Here is a 20236-nt window from a genome sequence, read left to right on the forward strand (position 1 = left end):
TCCAATTGTCAAAATGGTCAACAAAGTGCAGGGAGAGTGAGTCTGTAGGGGAAAAGGAAGTATAATCCCACTTTACTCCCCTTTTCAAAAGGACTAAGGACACGACTGAGGAGTGCGTCTGAACGCGCCTAGGCACTTGATTGGGTCAAGACGAAGACAAAGACCAATTTGATTGGCTGCATCGCTGTGAACAACGCGCTCCCCACCTCCTCCTCCTCCTCCCCCGCCCCCTCTGCCCCACCCCCTCCTCAAAGTTCTCTGTCCGTATAGTCCCCCCCCCCCAGTTCCGCTCAAACGGTGGTCATGAGCTTCAGAGAACCCGAGCGGAACCGCAGGATCCTCTTCTTCAGGTTGTGTGAGGCCTTGATCTTGACGAAGGCCTTGGCCTGCGCGGCGGTCATCTCCTGTGGGTGCACGGCCCCCGAGGCCCCCTGGGAAAACTGCGGCCAGTTGGCCCCTCCGCTCTCCTCCGAGTCGCTGCTGCTGGTGCTTTCGTCCACGTACTCGGCCTCGCTGTTGCTGGACTCGCTGTCGCCGAAGCAGTTGGTGGTGTAGTTGCTGCGTTCGTCCTCGCTCGTGTCCAGGATGGTGGAGTGGAAGAGCGAGGCGCACTCGGCCGAGTACTCCGAGTCGCTGCCCACGTAGGCGTAGGGGCTGGTGAAGGGCGCGTTGGACGGCAGGTACATGGTGTTGGCCATCTGGCTGAGCAGCTCGCGCTTCTGCCGCCGGTGTGCCCGCCGGAACGCCTCGTCGTACGGCACCTCGGCGATGGCGCGCAGGCGGCGGTAGTCGTTGCGTTTGTGTTTGGGCTTCGCCACCACGACGGCCTCGCGGTGGTGCCCGTGGTGCCCGTGGTGGTGACCGCCATGGTGACCGGTGTGGTGCCGGGACGAGACGGACCGGTGCGTGGACACCACGTGCTTGTCCAGGATACGACCCTCGGGAATGGAGGCCGGGATTCTCTTGGCCCTGGAGGAAGAGGAGCCGGCTTTCCTCGAAGATCGGTGGGTGTGGACATGGTGGGGGTCCTCGACATGACGAGGCTTCTTGGATCCACTTCGATGCCGCTCCCTGGGCGCACCCTGCGCAGCTGTCGGAGCCGCGGCGTCTGACGTCGGCTCGGCGTGGGGGCGAGACTTGGATGTGGACGTGGCGGCGCTCTTGACTTTGACGATCTTGACGTTCTTGCCGCCCCCTTTGCGAAGCTTCACAGCCTGTTTCTGAGCAGGGATATACTCAGCGCTGACCATCTGGCTCCCCTCATCCTGGCTCTGAGAGGACGATCCCAGACTCACTCTCTCCAGCGTTGACCTATCGTCTCTCAAAGACACCGCAACAGCAGCGGAAACCAGGGAAGATGATTTGGGAGTTTTCTTTGGGGTAGTCGTTTTGACAGCCTGTGCTGCGGATTTTCTGTCCTCTATTGCAGGAGAGTAAAGATGCATTGCGTGTTTAGGGGACAAGACCGCACTAGGACTGCCAATGTCCTCACTGTCTTTTGACAAGCTAGGCAGTAATGGTTGACCCTTTCCAGATGCGGGGGCTTTCTTTTTCAACAAACTGTTGCTGTTAATGTCCTGGGTGATTATATATCCATTCTGAGGCTGGGACACGGGCATTTGGGACGTCACAGACGCCATATTGTTTTCCGAGAGCTCGCCCTTGGCCTCTACTGACCACTGTCTCTGAGGAGATGCTACATTAGCATTAGCATCAGTGCTAGCCACACTCCCGCTCGGTAAGCATGCCTGCCAGTTCGGCTTGACCTCGGGGGTCCACCCGGGGGCCTGGCCAGTAGCCTGCCGAACGCAGAGGCTGGCCTGCCGCAGGATGCTCTTGGAAGGGTCTGTGTTGATGCTCGTCCGAGGCTTGTTAGGCCTCATTGGCTGGGCCCTCCTCTGCAGTAGCCCGAAGATGTAGCTGTCCAGTTTTTTGTTGGAGGGGACGTTTGGGGCAGGCCAGGAGGTACTCTGGGGCACCAGGGGCTGCTCTGGTTTCTGCCCCCCCTCCCCCAACACGTCGCATGCTTTCGTTAGGCCCACCTCGTCCTTAAGCTGGTTGGTCAGTGACTGGAAATAGATGGGGCTCTGCACGGCGACAGCATGAAGGGGACTAGGGTACCGGTAGACATCGTTGCCGTTCTTCGCAATCAGATCGCAGTGGTACTTGCCCTGGCCATCATCCAGGGACGGGGAGTATGGAGCAGAGAGGGACCTGCGGACTGTTCCGGAATGTTGGTCCTCGCATTGGCCCTCACACTCTGTACAGCCACCCTCATCTGAGGAGAGAACCAATGAAAAGAACACATTAAGGAATGAGCCAATAGCTTGGAACTGTCTTCAGTCACATCTACAATATCACATCTGTTACTAATGACAACACTAAAAAAACAGCCAGAGCAGGCCATAAGTAAAAACAATGACACAGTCAGAATGACATTTACTCCTTTACGTCCTTCCTGCACGTTAAGTTTTGGCAAACAAACACAGAGATCTTTACGTGATTAACTGGGAAGCTCATTAGCAATGATTGGTATTTACGTGAGGCTCTCCAGCCTCTAGGTACAGTCAGCGTGTGAGGCCTGCTGTTATTTCTTGTGCTAATGAGCCTTTTGTTATCTTATCATAGGTGTGGCTGAGAGAGTCATCTGCAAGACTGTGAAACTGCTCCTGTGGCCAAAGTTTGGGCCACTTCCCATAATCTATTCACTTCGCTGTTTGTCTTGCGGCCCCAAATGTGTCTGTTGTCAAAATAGGGTTCCGCCAAAAGCAACAACACAGAACAAACAGACACCCGGTACTGACGAGACTGCAGTTTACCACCAGGTGGGAGATGAACCGTGTCAGTGAATTTGCTCATTCACATAAGTTTGTGTGTGTGTGTGTGTGTGTGTGTGTGTGTGTGTGTTTTCAGTGGTCTGGTCTCTCTCCAAGACACGAACAGAAAAGAAACATAGAGATAGAGAGTGATCAACATTTACAGAACTAGACAGGCAAAATGGGTCTCTATTCATTCTAGACTATTCTCTACTCTATTTCTCACAAGAGTCTCCATTTGAGCCACTAAGGAAACGTCCCATTGCCCCCACACCCACCCTCAGCTCCCCCAAATTCCTGCCCATTCCCCCATAACCCACCCTGGTCTCAGCAAAGCTGTAGAGCCATGTGTGTGTGTGTGTGTGTGTGTGTGTGTGTGTGTGTGTGTGTGTGTGTGTGTGTGTGTGTGTGTGTGTGTGTGTGTGTGTGTGTGTGTGTTTGTGTATGTGTGTGTGTGAGTGTTGAGGGCTAGGGGATGGTGTTGGGGGTCTTGCTCTCTCACCTGCAGATTTGGGCCGTCCCTCAGAGGCACACAGCGATGTGTCGAGAGGACTGCAGAAGCAGGTGCCGGAATGGCAGCTGGACAAACACTCGCTGAAGACCGAGTTGGAGGAGTTGGAGAGGGATCCTGACGCTCCGTCACTCAGCTCGTAAAAGCCTGGTGGGGGATGGATGGATTGGGGGTGAGGTGGGGGGGGGGGGGTGCCAAGGGTGGGGTGAGATGGGGTGGGGTGTGGGTGTGGGGTAAGAGGAAGGGGAAAGACAGGGAGGAAGATTTTTTAGCACAATGAATTTGCACCCTGCCATTGGAGGGAAGGGGGTGAGCTGTCGTCCCCCAACAATTTACAACGTGACAGGCAGAGCTATTAAAAGAATGCAGCTAGCAAAAAAAAAAAAATGGGAGCCCTTTTAGAGGAGCCTGCATTGGAGGTGGATGGGGTGGGATCACGGGATACGAGTTCCATCATTTGTGGCGTAACTTAGCACTCTAACATCCCAGCAGACAGCGTGGTACAATTTCCCAAAATCCTTCCGGGGAAAAGAGAGATAATGGCTTCCGGATGACGCATATCTTCTTCTTCCGATTAGCACACTGTCTGCGTAGACCTCCACCAACATGTGATTTGTTTTTAAAGACAATTTAAATTGAGTGAAAAAAAAAAGAAAAACACCCAGCCCAGATGTTTGAAACGAATGAAAAATACCATCCCACCCCTGTTTTATAAAAGCCTTCTACACTACAACAAAGAATGTAGTCAGATGAGGTATATTACCCTTGCAGAGTGACCTCTTGTATTTGGAATGTATACAAGTCACTAGGGGAGAGCAGCCATATCTCTTGCACAGAGCCCAGGCTGTTCAAATTACCAAATTAGTTCTCCAACAGAGTGGGTAAGCAGGCTCCAACTGAGATAATGACTAGCGGATATACCGTGTGCACATACTTAAGCATTTTATCATTGTGGCGCGGCTGTTGTTTTGGACTATATGAGCCTGTTTTACATGTCATCTGTGTTATTTGTGGAAAACTGTACCACATTTGGTAAACTGTCCATAAAACGCTAGGGGGTGGAAGTCCTGAGAGCAATCAGAGGTGTCAAAGTCAATGTGCAGATGTGTAACAGTGTTTTGTTGGTCAATGCAGAAAATCCCAGAATGGCATTACCAAAGACCATAGATCTGATGTTTTCAGGCTGAACTAGGCACTGCAAATGCTACCGCATCTTTACTGAACAAAGGGGCTATGCATTGTGTCTTGGACAGGCACAATGGAGACTCATTGTGGTTTATTTTCCTCTGACTCCACACTGTTAATAATCTAGGTATGGTCTGGTCTTCCCACTGCAAGTATCACTGCACTAATCCCATGCTAGTTTACTTTTGGAAAAAATAAAGAGATCCTCCATGGAGAGTTCCAGACTGACTAATCCTGGACTAGACATGCAGGAAATCGATCGATTGCAGAGAAAAACCAGGGTCAAAGGGGAAGAACGCAAGGCAAGGCACCAACCTGAGCTGGGCCGGCTGTCGGTTTCCACGTGGTCGTGTGACGGCTTGGTGTCCAGGCGCAGGTCACTGATTTGTCTGTCCAGCTCCTGCAGCTGCGTGATCAGACCAGCGTCTCTCCTTCTCAAGCAGTTCTGCAAGGATGGAAATCAGAGACTGTTAGAGACAAACGCAATGCATACAGCAATCCCCAAACAACAAACCAACAAACACAGGTACTCGTCACAATAACACAAGGAGGACAAACAGTGACATCATATTTACACTAGTCTAACAGTGCATACAGTGCCCCCATTAATTAACTATAATTGGAAACTTGTTTAAGGTAATTAGTCTCTGCTGGAGTTGTTGGCCAAATCAATTTAACAAGGGGCCTTTCGCAATCCTAATGGACAGGCCGTGCTTATAAGCCACAGCACTAGATTAGAGTAATGGACTGAATTAGAAGTCTCGCCTGGTAGAAGCAGAAAATACCCCCAAGACACGCATGTTATGTGGAATGGTACGCATCTGACAACACCCAGTTCATGTGGTGCATTCCAAATTAAAGTGTGGCCCACGCATCAGACGGGCAAAAATGCAAGCAGTGGCAGCCTTGGATTGAACGCTCCGCTTCAAAATGGCCAGTTATCTGAATGATCCACTTGGGCATTACGGTTGGCCATTTGCTGACAGGAACAGTAATACAACGCAGATTCCTGGGCTATATCGAGCCTCGGCTTTCCTTCCCTTCCCCTGCTTACTTGCTGCAGACTGGCAGCCCCCCCCCCCCCCCCCCCCATAAAAAAAAAAAAGAAAGAAAAAAAAAACGTGCGCCTGACAGGAGGCTGAGAGGTGATTAATGTGCCTCTGGCCTCCCAGCAATGCCTGGGCTTCAGAGACCATTTTTACACAGAGTACCATTTGCAGAAGAGGGCCGATGGTTATTTTGAAATGGCATCAAATTAACCCCAGATCCCCACTGATCGACCAGGGCCTACAGATTGAGAGGGATGGAGGGGGCTCTATTTTAGAGTTCTGTGAGGGCTTTCTGGTATGATGTCCAGAGGAACATAACTGGGCCTTGCTCAGACTGGTGGAGAATGTGTGTGTGTGTGTGTGAGAGGGGGGGGAGCTGAGAGAATCAACTAGTTACTTGTGAGAGGAACTCTAGACTCTCAAATTTACAGGGATTCTTCACAACCAGGCCCATATGGGACCTCGAAATACTGGATGAGCATTTGTTATTTAAGCATAGCCCTGTTTAGGTACAAATGTGTGGTTTAAAGACAGAAAATCTTGTGTGGTTGGAAGGGAGATTCCTTGCAAGAACAATATAAACCATTCCAACCAATGCAGTGTGTAAACCACTTGAAGTCAAATCTTATAAGGGGATAGATTTTTTCCTAAACTATTTGCCAGGGACAATAGTTGATTTTGAGACATTTTCCCAAATTAACGCCAGGTGTGTTTTGACTGATTTGGCTAATTTTAATCTCAAACAACCAGGCTATTACCGGCGGCATCCTTTAACATCAGCAGGGGGTAGGGGATCTGCTTGTAAAAGTTAATTTCAGTCGCCGCGTTCATTGTAACTCATCAACAAATCTCATTCAAGCGGCCAGACCCCCTTGTAGACGGCAATAGTACAGAAGGAATTTCCGAGGCGCTTCAGGAAGTTTGATTTAAATAGCCGTCGTATACCCTCTAATCTTTATCCTGCAATACTCATGATTGTTTTAGAAGTCCTCCAGGCTGTGCCTCGTCTCGTCCTGTATTTGCCTACACCAGGATAACTGACTTTGCCTGAAATTGTTGGTAAGGGTATGGTAAAACCTATTGTAGCCTACATAAGTCCCAGGCTACAATTCCACACAGTGCATTTCACTCAAGGCGATTAATTTATTAATAGATAGGCTACACGAGGTAGGCTACACTGAGCACAAAAGGCGATGATCTCATGGGTTTACATTACAATGCAGGGCTGTTTTATAGATCCGTTGTCTGTGTTGCCTCAGTGCATTACAAGTGACAGTCATTGTAATGCATTTCTTGACAGAAACTTTGACCATCTAGAGGACCTCTATAGGCCTAGCGAGTCAGTCAAACTTTTTTCTTTGTAAGACAACTGGATATCTGTGCAACATTCTCAACAAACCGAATAAGACAGAAAATGAACTGCACTTTGTGCACATCCTACGTACCAGCTGTTTTCTCAGCAATAAGATATTTTCCTCCAAAAGTTTTTCTTCATTATTCAAATAATTCTCCTCCGGCACGTGACAGACTTTATCCTCACTCGTTGCAGAAGCACTGTCCGTGTAACTTAAAACACTACGGACCAACAATTCCTGACGCTGTCTTAAGTACTCCAGTTCTCCTATTCCCGCAATAGTCGCTTCCAGTCTCTCCCGGGTTCGCACGCGATCCATCTCTCCTTCCATCCGTTCCCTGGACCGTAGATCAAATTCCTTTCTGTCCCGCGACAGAGTGCAGTCCTTAGCGCCCAGCATCTCTGCCAAAGCAACCGTTTGCTTCATTGTATCCGAAAGCATCAGAATTTTGTGCCTATATCATTGGGTTGGAACTTTTTGGAAACCATGCAACCAAGTAAATATTACAAAAAGCAAAATGAATACTGAATAAGCAAAGCAATCTGAGTCCCAATTGCGACTGTGCGTTCTTCACAATGTTAAACTGTATCCTCTCCGATGGTCTTTATCCATAACTTTACAGACTATCATGGTCAAATGTCCACTTCAAGTCAAAAAACAATCCTTCCGGTTACATAAAGCCGCACTAAAAAAATACATATAGCACAAACACTTAGTTTGTACAGAATAAGACAAACAAAAATGATTTAATATTTGTGCCCCAGAGAAACAGCATTGGCCCCGCACCTTCAGAGGTTAGTAGCGTCTGGTTGAGACTGAAGCGCTGCGCTAAGTCAACCTCCTGCTGGAAACTCACCAGTGGACGACTTTCAGGGTCCTAGTGTCCGTCTCTCTCTCTGTCTCTGTCTCTCTCTCTCTCTCTCTTCCTAACACCACACACACACACACACGCACACACGCACACAGTAAAAATGAAAAGGTGAAAATGAATTTGGCCTCTTATCCATTTTTTTACTCGACAAAAATCTGACATTAAGCTTCACTTAACCTACAGATTATGTCTTTGGTGGGCATTGACATTTATGGGCCTATTTCAAAATGGTCACATATATCTTTAGGCTTAACCAACAGACATTTGTATGTAAATATAAATATATATCATATATAATAACCATTTATTGTTAGCGAAGAAGCAAGCAGCATGTAGATCAATGGGTGTGCCTAATGTTAAATGCAAGCTTTCAGGAATATAGTGGGGAAGATAGCGCCCTCGTCTGGCCCAAAAAAGAACTGCATTGAAACGGGACTCCCTTTTGTCAACACCCCTCTTGTCACAAATCCAAACTGATAAAGATATGACAAATGGCCACTCATTTAATCTAACAGTGACAGTCAATGGGATTAACAAATGATATAAATCAATAGAATTAAGATAAACAGACGCATAAATAAATATTGGTGGCCAGTGTGTTTGTTATGGGATTAAAGGAGATATCTGGTGAAGAGTCATGTTACAAGGAATTTGTAATTTGTGAGATTTAAAACCAATGTACTTTTTTAGAAATTAGATGTGGACATTGACACATTGTAGGCTATGGTTTTAAAATGGTACTTGGACCAAGTTCAGGAGCACACAGCTGTCCTTTAGCTACGAGCTCAGGCAAAGTCAGAAACTCATTGCTACATATTTTAACCAATTTATTAGACCAATCCAGCTGCAAAAACTCAGACCAGGCATTGCATGTGTTTGAGACAAATCATTCCCTTCTGGAAAATCGATCAAATGATTTGGGAATACAGCTTGCACAAAAACAGCATGGAGAGGGTTTGAAATAATGTGCTTTCTCTCACTGTAATTATGCTTCAAAAGGAATTTAACAATAGTAGCCAAAGTAGCACCAAAAATAGTCAAAACCACACAAATAGTCAAACCAGCGAAGATTTGGAGGGATATTAGTTAAATGAACTATCGTTAGAGAAGCTTCAGTGGACTAGCCAAGTCATTGTAACAATCACGAAAGAGCCGCCATATTGTCCTCTGTTCCTTTGGAGAGCCTTGGGACTTATGATTTATCATCAAAATCGCATTTTATTAAAGACATGCTTCAATGGATTCTCACAATGCACTGTATATCATTACCATTATAGGCATTGTCTGCCAGATTCATACACAGATTGAAAGGCTTACATTGAAGTGTCAATTTCACAAAAGCTGGACCGTTTGACAAATTCAATATAGACTGAAGTTATCAGTTTACATATCACAGGTCTCATTCTGTAGACATCAGTTTTCTAACTGTATGAAATTGTGTGTGTTTCATGCCATAAGAAAACCAGTTCTTCCAGCAGGACAGATCGTGGTTTGAATTCTGCATAGCAGACAAAAAGAGGCAGATTTGTGTTATTGACGGGAGAGAGTGACCCAGACCACATTTCATATATTGAAAACCACATGTCATATGTATGGTAATGAGTTTTTTCCCCATCTGCTCATACCTGAGTACACTAAAGCAACTTATGAAATCCAATCACTTTGTTTCTCCCCTTCCATATTGGAAGCAGACAGACACACCCTGATGAATAAAAAGCGAATTAGAAAACATCCTTCAGCAGGGTGATTAATTTGTTGCATTTGCATGGCTGATGGATGGACTCATTTGTGGCAGCAAAACGACTTGGCAGACTTGGCAGGTCCAGTGTTAATTAAACACACGCCGCCTTCTGATCCCCCATCCTCACCTCCACACCTCGTTCACCATCTATCCTCCAGCTCAGAAGAGTTTACCTTGCAGCTTGCATTTGATTTCCTGCTAGGGGAAGGAGCGTGAAAGAAGGCTAAAAAAAAGAAGAATGGGGGGGTTGGGGAAAATTGGGAAGCATTATTAGGTCAACACAAAGCTAATCTCTCTCTCTCTAAACATGACAGGGATTTGGGAAATGGGATCCTTGGACTGGTTCTATGAGGAACAGATGTTTGTGATACCGTCAGTGACCCTCCACAAACATGGGGGGGGGACCTCACCTCTGATTGGGCAGAGTTGTGGACAAGCAGGCAGGCAAGCAGCCCCCGAGACAGAGGTTGAGAGGGGAGAGAGAGAGAGAAAGAAAAGGAAGGAAACAAAGAAAGGAAAAGAGAATGAAAGAGAGTAAGGGAGACAGAGAGGGAACGAAAGAGAAAGAAGGCAGAGATAGAGAGAGGAAGAGAGATGAAAGTGAGGAAAGGAGGAGGGAAACAATAAGAAAAATAGAGTGAGTGAGTGAGTGAGTGAAGGAAGAAAATGGTGGAAGGAGATTAGCTTTGGTGCCACAGGCCAGAGTCAGTGACAGCGCCAATAACTCAGTGAGAACTCTGATTCGCCTGTGCCTCCAGGGCGAGGCCACGAGACTTTTGGGAGACAGGAAGTGACCCGATGTTAAAACAAACATTGTAATTGGATCAAACCAAGGTGCCCCCCTTTTGATCCAGTCTAATCACATCTTGCAGACAAAATTGGATGGACCTCATGACACGGTGCAGCGAGAGGAGGAAGTGTTGCGTTTCATTCGCATCAGGCGAGACATGGCTGATCACTAACAACTCAGCTAACAGAGCAAAGGGAACACATTACATGGAGGCTGAATCTGAATGTAGCAGCAGGGAAAGACACCACCACCAACAAAAACAACAACAAACAAACACAGAGGAGTTTGTTTGGACAAAAACTGAAATTGGATTGGCTTTAACAAAACAAAAAAAACTCTCAAAACCTCTGTCTTGACATGGGCTAGTAGGAGTGGCTCCAGTAGACCCCATTAATTCCCCATGACCGTATGACACAATCGCCTTAACCCATTCTCACATCGGCTTTCTGCATACATACAGCAGACCGGCGTACTGAACTTCTCCCCTAATCCGATCCGTCACTGGAATAACTGTGCATTTTGCAAGACCCATTTAACAAGAACAAGGCAAATGTTATGCAGTCCTGGCCGAGACACAGAGAATAAATTAATACATCTAAATGCATCAAAGGCAAAGGGAGCCGGCCCTCAGTGGCCTACTGTTCGGACAGATTGTGCAAGCTGCCTTGGGAGGGCTTATTTACCGGTGAGGCTCTTATGATTACCGAGCCCCTCCTCCACCATGTATTATGTCATACCTGGTCCCAGATTTATCTGATGTGGAAACATCATGGTCTGACCTCACAGCATGCCATGTTCCCTGTTTAAAAAGAGCTTTTCCAAACGAGTGGAGAGGTGTTTTGTTGTGGCGGACGGCGCTGTTGCATTCACATGGCATGACATAGGAATGAGTTGTGCCTCACAGAGATGATAGGTTCCTGTCTTCTCCACTGGGATGGTTTCTTTCTTTTGGTGGTTATATACATGTTTGTCACCTACAGAACCTTGATTTATGTGATAAACAAAAATGTGCCGCCAATTGAAGCGTGTGTGCTCTCTTGGGTATGAGTTTGAGGACACAGCTTGTTCTGTCCAGAACCACTTTGTTCTCAGTTTTGAGCATGGAAAATCCATAAGAATGCTTTTCAGCAAGACTGTAGCTCTACTGTGAATGTTGTCATCGCCTCCTCAACCATGGTAGGCTTTGACACAGTCCCTGTCCTGTGGTCTAGCATGGGATTCTCAAATCATGCCATCAGAGGCTCTCTTTAGTTTAGGAGACATCAGAGGTGGGGAATTAGTTCCCTATATTAGGACAGGGACCCAAACTGGTGAGGGCAGAGTGCTGGCAACTGGCCTGAGACCAGCATCACACTGAAAGCAGCAAAAAAGATGCTCTTCAGTCTAACGGTAAGACTGATGATTGAAACCACTGAATGATGTAATTCAACAGTCTTTGACAAAAAAAGCCCCTACTTCTACTGAGAATCGATCCTGCTTGATTGGGCTGCCCAGCCTTGGCCAAAATAACACGTCAGCTTTTAAATGTGTGTCTCTGGAGGGAGAATGAATCACGTCGAGCCATGCGAAGAGGAGCTCCTCAAGAATGAAGACGTGGACAAACATGGAGCCGCACTGGTTTCTGGTTAGAGCCGGAGCCGTTTGAGGATGAAAGTCAATATAAACAGCTTGCACCAGAAAGAGAGAGAGAGAGAAAAAAAAAACACATGGAACAAACCCGAGAACGTAACGGATACTTATCGTCCCTTTTTGTGTCAGTTCGTTTTCTCTGTGGAAACGGGGCAGGCTATTGCTGCAGTGCCACAACACGATGAAGCCACACACATCAGTGAGCCGGCAAACATGAATTAAAGGGCCGCCTGTGTGCTTTGATGTGGGAGTGGGTGTCACAGTTGGGCGAGCCTGCAGTGCTGCATGTGATGGGACTTTCATTTTTGTGCTGTCATGTTTAATACAGCTGTACAGCACACAGTGTTTGGTGACAAGAAAATGATCCATTGCAAGATCACACACACACACACACACACACACACACACACACACACACACACACACACACACACACACACACACACACACACACACACAGAGGCCATTGTATTGTGCAACAAGTGGGATAGAAACAACTTTTCCTTTTTCGCAAGTGGCGTGCCAAGATCCATCCATCAGCGCGACTAACTTCTGCCCTTTGGTGTTAACAGGAGTCAAAGGCTGATTTCTGCTAAGAGGCCACTGCTAAGAGATCCAAGCTATCTCAACTGTCCAGAGGTGCATATTTTACCATCATACTGTCGCTTTAAATCACTTCCACCAATATTTTTTTGGAGACTCGACAGTAGATTCGGAAGTGTGCTGAAGCATGCCTTTCAGTCTTTTCTTTGTACTTTCTGAAAAGGACGGGATTTGATTATTTCTGTTGTCTGCAATAAAGAGTCTCGCAGATGGATGGAATATTTTGCAGTGCTGAAGTCAATTCATAGGCAGTTCAAGGACAGACAAGCACAGTGAAAGACCACTCAGGGTGGCTCTCTCCATGAGGCTGATAATTAGGGCTCAGCCCTGCTCTACTCAGCATTGTCAGGGGACAGTACCGACAGCTTTTCAAATAGAGGCTATTGGCTTTTCAAACAACACACACACACACACACACACACACACACACACACACACACACACACTCTCTCTCTCTCTCTCAGTTATACACTTTTCATTTCAGATGTAGGCAGCATCTCATAAAAAAAGTCTATTGATTTTGCCTCAGAAAAAGCAGTGTGCAAGCATCCTCAGACAGACAGAAACACACACACACACACACACACACACCATTCATTCTTTATATTGAAAATGATAAAAGGAAGGGAAGGGCAATGCTTTCAGACCAAGTGAAAGCCTCACATCTGCACTGGGTGAATTATGAATGCGTGTTTGGCTTGCCCACAGCACAAGCTCCTCCTGCATTCCCTCAGTCTTTCATCAACATTTTTAGAGTCAGAAAATTTTTGAGAGAGAGGGAGAGAGAGACAGACAGACAGAAGATAAATATCACATTTAGCATTGGATGAGATATCGCATCCATATTCATAAGCTTTATCAATATTTAACGAGCTTGGTAAAAAGCTATTAGAGATGACACGTTGTTGGCCCTCCTGCTCGTTTCCTGCATGTGCTTCCTCTTCCTCCTTGGCCCTTTTAATTGAGCATAAATGTACCCTTTAACCATTTCTCCCCTCCATATCCAGGCGATGGAGGAGGGACATGGTGATTTATATTCACAGAAGTCCTTGCTATAGCCTCACGATTAATTAATAACTTTCTCACAGATACCATGGTTGGAACTCAGACCATTGGGCCCTCAGGCTAGCATCAAGTTCACCTTGGTGGTCGCTGCGTTTTGTGTGTTCTTGTTTAAATTAGCGGGCTCCACACTTGACTGGCTTTTTCAACAAAGAGGGTGCAGAGAAGTCAGGAAGCATTAGCCTACTTGGGATCGCTGGTGGAATTAGCTTGTCAGAAGTTTTGACACCCCTTATTTGTTCTTTGAGATGCTAGTGAGTGTGTTTTTTTTCTCGAGAGACGTTGCCTGAAGGCAGTGGCTGGGCTGTTAGCATGAAAAATGAAGCCTTAGACCAAGTAGTAAATAGCTATATATCCTGCTATGACATTACCCTAATTTATGTTGCTTTATTTCCAATGTATTTACAAATATGAATTCTGTTTTTTTTCCAGACAGTTTATCGTAATGCATTTGAACAATGTAACACCAGGGAGAGAAAGACAGAGAGATTGAGAATGGAGAAAGCTTCTAAGAAGATCTGACCCTCGTCTGACACTACAGGTCGATTTCAGCATGTGTGAGAATGAGGCCACAGCCTGGCATACATTTGTCACATGACCACTCTTTCCAAAAACACCAAATCCAGCCTGGCATGGAGCGTGGGAGGCACAATGGCACAATATCCCAGTAGTAACAACAAGAAAATGGAAATGGGTTTCCCAGCTAAGCGGCTTGGGAGAGAAAGAAGCTGGTCCACCCACTGTTGTTTCTATGATTAACAATTTGCTCTCTCATTGTCAACCCGCATCTGTATGTTTTATGTAATATAAAAAACAAGCACATGTACAACCAGTGAAATCCCAAATGGGGTTTTCATTTTGTAAGAGCAACCACTGTGTTCAAAATCGAGGAGATAATAGAAGCTTTGTTTCCTATTTCTTTTTTGGGAGGGTTTGTTTTGTTGCGTGCCTGTGCAAGTTCAACCTCAGTGCATTCTGGTGGATGATCATGTCCTTTGGCCATGTGGACAGAACAAATATTCAAATTCTTAAAACTACATGAGACACATACATGACCCGGAGGCTATTCCACTAATGTCAGGACAGCTGATTCTATCTCTCTCTCTCTCACACACACACAAACACACACACATACACACACACACAGTCTGAGAGAGATAGAGAAAGAGACAGGAGAAAGAGAGACATCTACCAGAGAACATAACCTTTAGAAAACCAAAACGCATGCATCCACTAGAGAACATACCCCAATGCAGCATGCACACACACACACACACACAGACACACACAAACACACAAGCACATGTGCACATACATACATACATACACACACACACACAAACACACACAAGCACATACATACATACATACATACACACACACACACACACATACAAACACACAAGCACATGTGCACATACATACATACACACACACACACACATACACACACAAGCACATGTGCACATACATACATACATACATACATACACACACACACACACACACACACACACACACACACACAAAGACACAAGCACATGTGCACATACATACACACACACATACACACACACAAACACACAAGCACATGTGCACATACATACACACACACACACACACACACACACACACACACACACTCAGCTGTGGGCAGCTCTGCCAGGCAGCCCCCCAGCACCTCCTCACTGTCAGTCCCGCCACCATTAAGAGTATTAATGGTTGGGTAACGCGTTCCCCTCACAATACAAATTACCCCCTGGGCGCCCCCTGGTCCTGCTCTCAAAGGTCCCCTTCAAATGCACTCGACCCGAGAGAGACACCCTGACCAGACAGACACACTCCCAACGACATCCAGCTGCCTAGTGGAGCCCAGACGAATCGGACCAGCCTGACTGTAATGGACTGTGCAGCTTAACTGAGCCTGAGAAGAGACAGGGCCCTGGAGTTTCCACTGGACCGCGGTCAACACAAGCAATCAGAGGAACTACACAGGAACATCTTGAAGCGCACACTCGATGAAAGGTTTACAGCCTGCCAACCGCAGATCCCCTTTGCCACGCTTAACAGAGCTTAAAATACGAATGTCTACGGCATTTTAGGCAGGGAGTAGTGGTCAAAGTGGTCATTGTTGTCCAGGTGTAGCTGTCCTGCGGCTAACAAAAGTAGCAGCAGAATGTGTTTACATAGCTAATTCTGCCTGGCAATAAAAAGTACTCAAGTTGTTTAGCTTTTGTGTAACTAAGCCTGGGTTCCCTGCATTGATCTTTCCGATTACTTGGCCATCCAAATGAGGATGTGTGGCAAAAAGCTCTCCCATCAAGCGAGGCAAACCACAAATACACCCAAACACATTTTAGGCCTTCTGGAGCAACAGTGATCTACTGTAAACGTGAACATTTGAACGTGAAAATGAGCTTTGGGCTGCAGCTCCACTCTGCCCCACAGCCTTTACAGCGGCAGCAACATCTAGCAGTCCATAAATTACTGTAATGGAAAAAGCAGCCACCTAAAAATAGCAAAATGGCAAAAGTCGCAGCCTGTAAATCATACACTTCCTGTTCTTTGCTAAACAGGGTGGATGGACCTCCTGACCACATGGGCTTGCAGCTCCTTTATCTGTGGTAGTGTAGCAAAGCCTCAGTGTTAAACAGCAATCATCGTGGTCTGGTGCCGTTGTTGCCGCACAGAGGACCACTGATAGTTTTTGTGTGGTGGTGATGGCAGCTTGGTGTTGAGGATGTCAACATTTCCACCCATGCCTGAAAATGAATCCCAGGCCACTTCAGCAGAGAGAGAGAGAGAGACAGAGAGAGAATAAACACATTTTCCTCCATCTACCACCAGGGAATAAAGGGTAGCCTACATCTCAATTTCCTTCATGAAATGACAGTGATGTGATTTAACTCATTTAATAATTCAATTTAAAAGATAATAATGGTGTCATATTGGGTAGACTTGGCTATATTAGCTGTCAAGCTGGTCCTGATGATAACCAGCGGAAACAGAGAGATCGTATCAAAGGTAACAGTGGTTTTAAGTCAATTACAACAATGGTATTTATGCTAAAATAACCATATAGCCTAGCCATATGTAAGTTATGGGTCTGCCCATGGGCACTTCTGGGTCTAGGCCTATGCCAATTTCCAGATATAGCCTAGACCTAAGTATTTAACATCAGCCAGATACTCCTGAAATGTTCTGTCTTTTGTAGAAAATTGACATCCTACTCAGTACTATACATTCAAACGTAAAGGATGAACATTTTCCTATCAGGAAGCATTTTTCTATCTGCAATTCTTCTGATGCCTGCCGTTACCCTATCTGCCTAACCTCGACAGCACACCACACTATCCATCCGTGTCCTGTTGCCTGGGTTATTCATCCTCGTGATTTGTTTGCAATTAACGTGCACTCTCCACTCGCTACGTGGGTCGGCGAAAAGTTAAACGTGCCCTTATTTCAGAAAAGCACACAGCAGCCTGCAAGTAAGGACTGCAATCGTCTCACAATGGCGTGGTGATGAATGGCTTGTTGCATAGTCTAACATGTGTTTTCGGTCTACCATTCAATGTGCTAATAGTTAAACATAAAGAAAAGCTAATAAGACAGGTTATGGAACTCAAAATATGGCGACATCCCAATCTATAGGCTAGGTCACTGCAATCGCACTTTTCTCCTTTCTGACAGCTCAGGGTCATTTCATCTCTGCACAAGCACAATGATTTTCAGGGACAATTTGTAGCCTATTCACAGGGTTCCCACAGGTAATTACATTTCTGGAATATCATGGAATTTTGGAAAGTCTATTCCACACATGGAAAATGTACTTGCCAAAATATAGGCTATATACAAATATTTCCACACAGATTTGGAGTATATCTGGTTATTAGCTTTAGTGCAGCAGATTAGTAAAAAAATAGTTCACTTTGGTATAGAAGCATGAAATTTGGCACAGATACTCTCTAAGGGCCACTGTTTTGGAAAAAGGCACTGGTCACTCAAAAATTCAAGATGGCTGCCATTGCTATTCAATGCTTATTATATCAATTATTCAAACAGTGATCTAAGCATATAATTTGATACAAATACTCTCTAAAGGAAATGTTAATGGGAAAAAAATGCTTGTCCCTCAAAAATTCAAGATGGCCGCCATTTTTAAAGATGGCCACCATTCCTGTCGAATATTAATCATTTCAATTGTTCAAATGGTGATGCAAGCATAAAATTAGGTAGAAATACTCTTCAAGGAACACTCTTTTGGGAAAAGGTATGTGTCACTCAAAAATTCAGGATGGAAACCATTTTTCAAGATGGCTGCCATTCCTGTCCTATGTTCATTGCCACTGTTTCCAAAAAGTGATACAGAAAATATGCCACAAATATTCTGTTAAGGCCACTTTTTGAAAAAACTGGATGGCCAGTAAAAAATGAGAAATCAAGATGGAGACCTTTTCCAAGATGGCCGTCATTTCGGTAGTATGTACACTGATGCACACATGCATGTTAGCAAAAATGTTCTAACGGCCACACTTTTAGAAAAAGGCAATTGCAAAAATTCAAGTCATTTTTCAAAGTGAGTGTTGCTTTAATAGTGTACTCTGTTAGGACTGAGTTAAAAGGAATGATTGAAAAAATAACATAAATTCACATTTTTACCAGCTCAAAGGCCTTGTGGTTAGAGTGTCCAGCCTGAGCTTGAGAGGTTGTGCCCTGTCGAGTCATAATAAAGACTGTTAAAATGGTAGCCAATGCCTCCCTGCTTGGCAGTCAGCAAGTGTTGTATTGGGGGCAACATATCCAGGAAGGTGTTCATATACATCATGGTCCAGAATCAGGAAATCGGCTCTCACCCACTGCAAACTTACTTTTTTATTCACATTTGCAATTGCACAGTTCTGTTAGCCTAGAAATCTAGACGCACCCTAGCGGCGGCAAATGAATTTGCTCAGCCTGTATGTCTAGTATCAAACCATAGGGATTTCTATTGGCTGACGCCGTGGACATCATCCAATCACAGCGCTCTATTTTGTTACAGCGTCTTAAGGCGTGCTTAACAGGATAACGACAGTCCTGCGACGGTGAACAACAAGGAAGGTGGCTATGGCGAACGAAGAGCGGTTGTTTGAATCGGCGTTGGCGTCAACTTTGGAGGAGTTGGACTTTTTTTTTTGAAAGTTGAGCAACACAATGCACTTAAGTCATTCCTTTCGAAGAAGGATGTATTTGCCGTTTTGCCGACCGGATACGGATATGGTCGTAGCGCTGGCCTATTGCATGCCTAGGCAGTTTGAAAGACAATTCTCTGCCCGCCCCTTGGATTAAGCGAGGTGAATGGTTCGATTCCAGACTATACATTTCAATGATAGGATGGCCCGCCAGGCTACAGTTCTGTGCAAGTGAAACCCAATCTAAAACATTTGCATCCTCCACGGCACTCTGATTTGCAGCCACACTTGGCTAGCTGTTCACAACTTTGTGCAACTGGTGCATTTGCTGTCCAGAAGACCCCCCATTGTTCACCAAGCTTTTTTCATCTCCAGTCAGCAGGACTCTGCTTCTGACTGACACTGGGTCGCTTGACCCCATATGCAGCCTGCCTGATATGCAGCACGTTTAGTGTGTTGAAGCAGAGCTGCCCTTGTTGGAGGAATGGCTTCATATGGCCTCTGCTTTCGGGCAAACATGTCAAGTCTAGCCTCATCTACACTGACAGCTGTGCTTGATCGATCATACAGCAGGACCACAAACTTCTCAAGGATCTCCAGGTCACTATTGTGAAAGAGTGGAATGTTGGTGGAATCATTTTATGGTTATGGTTATGGATTTAGCAGACGCCTTCGTCCAAAGCGACACATAAATACAAACAACATAATAATATTTAAAATTGAACAGGGAACAGATTAGAATGTAGGTCAAATATAATAAGGAGAATAGTTATAATACACAATAATATCAATTCAATCAATAGCCTAATAAAAAGCAATGGAAAAAAGGGGAAAGGCAATAATAAAACAATAATGTCCATTCAATCAATAAGATAAAAACAATGACATGCTAAGACTACATTAAGGAGAATATCAATAATAAACAATAATGTCAAATTAATTAACAGCCCAATTGAAATAAAACAACATTATACAAACCATAACACATAAGCGCTTAAACAACTAAGTATATGTTGAATAGGAATGTCTTTAGACCCCTCTTAAACGACGTATAATGTTGTTTTATTTCAATTGGGCTGTTAATTAATTTGACATTATTGTTTATTATTGATATTGATAAGCTATTGATTGAATTGATATTATTGTGTATTATAACTATTCTCCTTATTATATTTGACCTACATAGCCAATGTTGAGAAACATGATGGGTAGGTGGTGATAGGAGGGGTTTCTTTGTGTCTGTCTGACAAAGACAACATTTCATTCAATCAGTTGATCTCTTGGCTGACATGGGATTTTCATTTGCCATTTTGGGGGATTGTTGTCTGATTAAGGCCGAGGGGTTATCCTTTTACCACCTCAATCATAGACATAGTACACATTCAAGTATGGGATACAACTAGGTTTGGGTCACCTACACCTAGCCAGATCATTCATCCTGTGCCATTTAAGTCCC

At 45.2% G+C, this 20236-nt stretch overlaps 1 protein-coding gene across 1 annotated transcript; it reads right to left on the bottom strand.

Annotated features, from left to right (window-relative positions):
* Positions 1-285: 285 nt before the first annotated feature.
* On the bottom strand, positions 286-7704 carry dact1 (dishevelled-binding antagonist of beta-catenin 1). Its single transcript, XM_048270715.1, has 4 exons — positions 7007-7704; positions 4828-4957; positions 3319-3474; positions 286-2278 (listed from the first exon to the last, which is right to left on the bottom strand). The coding sequence occupies exons 1-4, from the start codon at positions 7355-7357 to the stop codon at positions 291-293; spliced, it is 2625 nt and encodes an 874-aa protein (XP_048126672.1). The 5' UTR covers positions 7358-7704; the 3' UTR covers positions 286-290.
* Between the last annotated feature and the right edge of the window lie 12532 nt (positions 7705-20236).

Source organism: Alosa alosa, chromosome 19, assembly GCF_017589495.1.
Source record: "Alosa alosa isolate M-15738 ecotype Scorff River chromosome 19, AALO_Geno_1.1, whole genome shotgun sequence".
Classification (NCBI taxonomy): Eukaryota; Metazoa; Chordata; class Actinopteri; order Clupeiformes; family Clupeidae; genus Alosa; species Alosa alosa.

What these genes read in the sequence shown, in the direction of transcription:
- dact1 (XM_048270715.1), bottom strand. Translation starts at nt 7,357, where the DNA reads ATGCTTTCGGATACAATGAAGCAAACGGTTGCTTTGGCAGAGATGCTG. An exon ending in TATTGCTGAGAAAACAGCTG is followed by an intron (nt 4,958 to 7,006) that starts GTACGTAGGATG and finishes CCATCCTTGCAG; the next exon opens with AACTGCTTGAGAAGGAGAGA. An exon ending in GGGACGGCCCAAATCTGCAG is followed by an intron (nt 2,279 to 3,318) that starts GTGAGAGAGCAA and finishes TTCTCTCCTCAG; the next exon opens with ATGAGGGTGGCTGTACAGAG.